At 39.2% G+C, this 5,588-nt stretch overlaps 1 protein-coding gene across 2 annotated transcripts; it reads left to right on the top strand.

Annotated features, from left to right (window-relative positions):
• Positions 1-238: 238 nt before the first annotated feature.
• Positions 239-5,380, top strand: rnaseh2a (ribonuclease H2, subunit A). Of its 2 annotated transcripts, none has more exons than XM_044347030.1 (9): positions 239-348; positions 624-759; positions 2,105-2,176; positions 2,475-2,601; positions 2,687-2,774; positions 2,957-3,094; positions 4,191-4,278; positions 4,476-4,599; positions 5,028-5,380. In XM_044347030.1, the coding sequence occupies exons 2-9, from the start codon at positions 633-635 to the stop codon at positions 5,191-5,193; spliced, it is 930 nt and encodes a 309-aa protein (XP_044202965.1). In that variant the 5' UTR covers positions 239-348; positions 624-632; the 3' UTR covers positions 5,194-5,380. The 2 variants fall into 2 exon arrangements, with proteins under 2 accessions (XP_044202965.1, XP_044202966.1); XM_044347031.1 differs by having other exon boundaries at positions 248-344.
• The last annotated feature ends 208 nt before the right edge of the window (positions 5,381-5,588 follow it).

Genomic DNA, 5,588 nt, shown 5'->3' on the forward strand with positions numbered 1-5,588 from the left:
CTCCAGGGGTTGAAGATGGAAATAAGTCCAGGACTTTAGCAGACTTTGTCAGGGATGTTCCTGTGTTGTATATTACAATATATCAGAGTGTTGTCAATAAACCTGAAGCTAAAAATGTATAATAATTTATGTTACACAATTATGAAGCGCAATACAAGAGAAAAAAAAATGCAAAAAGACTGCAGTTTAGACTCCAGACCAGCTGGTGGCGGTAATGCGCCTAAAAATGTAGAAGAAGAAGAAAAAAAACGAAGAAGAGGCACGTGACGTCACTCAGGGGGCGCCAAATCTGCAGTAGAAAGAAAAACATCAAACAGTCGAGAAGAGTCCTGTCATCATCCCAAGTAGGTAAGAATGAGCTTAATTCAGATTTATCACGATATTTTGCTACTTTAAAGTCACGTCAGAGCGGCCTGAACTCATAACTGACTCAAGAAACGTCAACGTTAACATTAAGTAACGTTAGTTAACGTTTGAGAGCGTTACAGCTTTGGAAGTTACCGTTAGCTAACATGACAGTTAGGAGTTGATGCTAACGTATTAACCTCCGAAACAGAATGAAGTCACCTCTGTGGGGTCTGCAGAGACTTGAGTATGATAGGATTTACTTTGTCTCCTCTCAGCCAGCAGTCATGGACCTCAGCCCGTTTGAAGCAGACAACTCTGTGAGCTGCCGGCTGGCCTCTCTGATCCCTGATGCCTGCAAGACTGAGGACTGCTGTCTGGGCATCGACGAGGCGGGCAGGGGGCCTGTGCTGGGTATGCTGCTAGTTTGTTTTTTAAAAAAGGAGAAATGATATCTTCTTAAGCTACAGACTTGTATCGCTGAGGTGAATAATTATATACAGCCACAATGTGAACGCGTTGTTCATTTGTGGTATTATGATAGAATGAATCAAATACTGAAACACTGACACATGTTTTTCTTGTTGTAATCATTCCTCCTGTTCATACTGGACATTAGAAGATCCCTTCGTAATGCACTTACAATGGAAGTGATGGGGGACAAAATCCACAGTCCTCCTTCTGTGCAAAAATGTCTTTAAAAGTTTATCTGAAGCCAAATGAGTCAAATCAAGTAGATATCTTTTAACGTTACAGTCTATTTAGTGCCAAATTCCCTCTTTTTGTTACTATACTTCCACCGCAGCTCAACAGGGAAACACAAAGAGGGAATTTGATGCTATGAAATCTGTAAATGTGTCAGATATCCACTTGATATGTCTAACTCAGACTGAAGTCTCATATAAGCTTCATATAAACTTTTAATTGCATTTATTCACAGAATAACTGTGTGGACACACTGTGGATTTTGCCCTTCATCACTTACATTGAAAGCACATTTGAAGGGGATCTTTAAATAGCCAGTATGAACATGAGGAATGATTACAGTGAGGAAAACCTCTTTCAGTGTTCATATGAGCGCCTGACTGTTGTTTTGTGAACCTATCCTTAAACTCTATAAAGGCCATCACGCAAAAAATCCTGCCTTAATGAAAGTTATTATGTCCACTCTTGATTAAACTGTTTTAGAGATCTTTTGATTTGATGTTGTTTTAATTTTGGAGGCTGTAGTTTGTGGCCTTCACCTCTCCCACTCCAGCCTCTGTATTGGAGCAAATATTGAAATGACGTACCCAAATTAATATGGCTGTAGCTCCTGAGCCATGGTGACTAAAAGCATAAATAAGGTTTTGCCAGAATGGAAACCTCCCAAAGTGTCTTGTGAAAGTATCAGAAACACTTGAGGTGATGCAGAAACAGAGCACAAAGGTCTTTGAAGTCAGTAAAAATAGAAACATTTTGTCTGCTAAAATATATATATTTTTCATTCTAAAAAAAATGCATGTGGCTTTGTCTGTAAGGGTCAGGGACAGAATGGAGCTGCAAACAAAATACCAGTGAATACCTGCTTCAGAGTTGAAGAAGATAGGACGCAGTATGACACTTCTACAGTGTTTGTTTTTCCTGAAAAGGTCCAGACAGATTTCCAAAAAGGACATTAGCAGATGCCATATTTTTGTAAACACAAGGTCTTCAGATTACAACAAAAACTGTCAACTGAATGTACATATTAACAGAGTTTGTGTTGTTTGTGATCCAGGGCCGATGGTGTACGGAATATGTTTCTGTCCACTTTCCAAAAAGGAGGAGTTAAAAGGCTTGAAAGTGGCAGGTAATCTTATTGACCTTTATTTATTTCTGCAGGTGGTGATTTGAGAGGGAGATTGAACGGCTTTTCTTAGCAAGATTTTTTAAACTAATTCAACTTATTTGATCCTGCTGGTCACAATAGTGAGTGACTAATAAAAGCTGTTGTATAAAAATGTATCTTCGAAAAGAAAACATGGATTTAGCCTGTTCATCGTACCCAAATGCCACCTGCAAATGATTCATGGATCATTATTAACTTCCATAACAGTAAATAAAATCCCTCCACAGCAACTTTGGATTGATGTTTTGTCTCTTATCAGATTCAAAGACTCTAACGGAAGCACAAAGAGAGAATCTTTTCCAGAAACTGGAAGAAGCCAAAAGTTATGTTGGATGGGCTGTGCATATTCTCTCACCCAACACCATCTCTACCTGCATGTTACAGAGGTATGTTGTCAAATACAGCATAATGCATATACTTCATAAACTTTGTTTTACTTTAATACACTAACAAAATGTCTGCGTTTGTTAGGACAAAATACAACCTGAACGCCCTTTCACACGATACAGCGATTGGTTTAGTTCAGTATGCATTGGACAGTGGAGTACAGCTCAAAGAGGTATGTAAATATGACTACTGGTATAAATGAAAACCTGATGTTTTGTTGAATTGGCTGCGTCTTGTTTTCTGCTGTGTCTATTTGTCCTTTTAATGTAGTAGTCATTGATTCTTTTCATGAAGCTCTCTGCCCTTTCCTGTCTTGCTTTGTCTCCTTTCCTTCATCTCTCTGGTGCCCTGCAGGTGTTTGTGGACACAGTTGGCCCAGCAGACAAGTATGAGGCGAAGCTGTCCAAGCTGTTCCCGGGCATTGAGGTGACAGTCAGGCCAAAGGCCGACTCCCTGTTTCCCATCGTCAGTGCAGCCAGTATCTGTGCGAAGGTCAGTGACCCTCAGCAAGCTGTTATCTCAGCGTCTTTCCTCCATCACTCACTTCCCTTTACAGGCTGTGAAGTTACGTCAAAGCTCCTTAATTTCTCTGTCTTGACTGAAAAAGATGAACTAATGAGTGCGACGTGTAATACGAAATTAATACCTTCAGTTAAAGAGGTTGCAGAGTTGTTCAAGATACTTTTTCATACATTTATTTCTTAACAGGAGTGCTGAAACAGCAGTCTTCTGTCTCTTATTCTAGTCCCTCATATATCCAACATTTTAAAGGAACTGTGTCGGTTTTATTAGTTGACATTATAGTTGCAACGATTAGTCAATCAACAGAAAAGCAATCTGCAACTATTGTGATAATTGATCAAACGTTGAAGCCATTTTTAAAGCAAAAATGCAAAACATTTCCCAGTTCCAGTCTGTTATTTATGGACATTTTGCTGCTGTTCTTTGACTGATGTGATAGTAAATTCAATGCATTTGAATGTTGGTCCAACAAAACAGGCAATTTAATGACATCACCACGGACTGTAGGAAAGTGTTACAGACATTTTCACTGTTCTCAGGAATTTTGTAGCCCGGACGATTAATTAAAAGAAATAAACAGAAAAACTGATGATGAAAATAGTCATAAGTTGCAGCCCTAGTTGGCATCTTGGGTAGCAATAACTAAGCTGATATATCTAAATCATTTCGATATTGAATGATACCGTTGCCCCAGTGTTAAATCAAAGTTAATTACTGTGTGTGTCTTAAAGTCACCTTCAGAACCATGTTTGAGTTTTTTTCCCATGTTTTGGGGATCGTATACCTTTATTGGACAGCAACAGTTCGATGTGAACCATGGACGGTGCGGTTATGTGGCATGTGTCTCAACCATGTTCGAGTTTGTTAATCAATAAACTATAATATAATAATAATAAGTAACAGTAAATATTGTTTATGGTTGGCATGAGTGCTTGTGTGTATTTCTTTTCTACCTACATGGCCTTAATTTAGGATTACAAACTTAAATATTGTTTCTAACGTCTGCATTTGAAGCTATGTTCATATTCAGTCAAACACTTTCCTGATGTCATGTGTCAATTTTCAGGTGGCCAGAGATCGTGTTGTAAAAGGTTGGAACTTTGCTGAAGACCTGGGAGAGGTGGATGCAGACTACGGCTCAGGATACCCGAATGGTAACAATCAACAGCTGTTCATCATTAATCTTTTTATAATAACAACAATGTTTCAGAAAACCTTGTTAAAATGTATTAAAAAATATTAGCATTTGAGTGAACTTACTGTTATCAGACATTCCTTTAAAAAAAAAAAAAGAATCAACAAATGATGCATGTAGATGAACTGACACTGAGACTTTTTCCTGCTTTTCCAGACCCCAAGACCAAAGCATGGCTGCTGAAGTACCTGGACCCTGTTTTTGGTTACCCTCAGTTTGTCCGCTTCAGCTGGAGCACTGCCCAAACCCTGATGGACAGCAAGGCTGTGACTGTGCACTGGTAAACAACCCACAAACCTGATTCTGACCAAAAGTCCTTAGATGTATAAAAGCGAGAGGCTGCCTTAGGGAGTTGAAGAAGGATACCATTGAAATCCAGCATAAAAACATGTTTACGGTGTTTGTGCTCTGGGTGATTTTGCTCTGAGAAAAATTAGCAGAGAACAGGAATTTTCTAAAAGCACTCAAATGGTTTCCAGCATTTTTCCAAGTCTAATAAAAGATAAAAACTTGACAAAAATGCTTTTAGAAATTGCTTTGTTGTGTGAATGTGTGTAGATAAGAGCACTTGCATGTGCTAGTGTGTGAAAACCACAACCTCTTTGATTTCCAGGTCACGCTTAATGTCTGTGCAAATCACTTGACCTCAGGAGATGAGTACTAACCACAGCATAGAAATCAGTCTTGTTTTGTTAAATCTGTCCTCAGGGATGACGACGATGAAGAGGATGGAGAGAAAGCAGCGCAGCGGAAAAACAACAGGTCCATGTTGTCCTACTTCAGTGCACCAGCTGGAGGTAACGACCAAACCCAGACCCACCAGACACATCGCTTCTTCACTGAGCGCAGGCTGAAGAGCCTCAGCACACTCTGAGGAGAACACATTGGAGGACGTGCACACACATACAGTAAATCAGAACCACGTTGTGAGATATTCATGTATAGAGTCAAACATTTGAGTCTTGGGCTCAGATGTGGATGGACTTTGATGGAATGAAGATCTCTTTATTTGTCATGTTTGTATCAGTTTTTTTTATACATAAAAATGATTTTCAAAATAAGTTTTGTGTTCTTAAGAGACTTTGTTTAAAATTCTACAACATACAAGAAGCAGAGAGGTGTTGTTGGAAAAGGTTTCAATCTTTTATTCCTATACTGCCCTCTGGTGGCAACATGACAATAGACAGCAGGGGTTTGAAAAGCATTCACATGAATCATTGCTGCTCCCAAAACAACCACGCTCTGATTGGCTGACTCCATCAAATGCAA

The sequence above is a fragment of the Thunnus albacares genome, chromosome 3, assembly GCF_914725855.1.
Source record: "Thunnus albacares chromosome 3, fThuAlb1.1, whole genome shotgun sequence".
In the NCBI taxonomy this organism is placed as follows: domain Eukaryota; kingdom Metazoa; phylum Chordata; class Actinopteri; order Scombriformes; family Scombridae; genus Thunnus; species Thunnus albacares.

Excerpts from the sequence above, each read along its gene's own strand:
- rnaseh2a (XM_044347030.1), top strand. The coding sequence starts at position 633 with ATGGACCTCAGCCCGTTTGAAGCAGACAACTCTGTGAGCTGCCGGCTG. Across the intron at positions 4,279-4,475 it reads CGGCTCAGGATACCCGAATG|ACCCCAAGACCAAAGCATGG; the intron begins GTAACAATCAAC and ends CTGCTTTTCCAG. Across the intron at positions 4,600-5,027 it reads AAGGCTGTGACTGTGCACTG|GGATGACGACGATGAAGAGG; the intron begins GTAAACAACCCA and ends ATCTGTCCTCAG.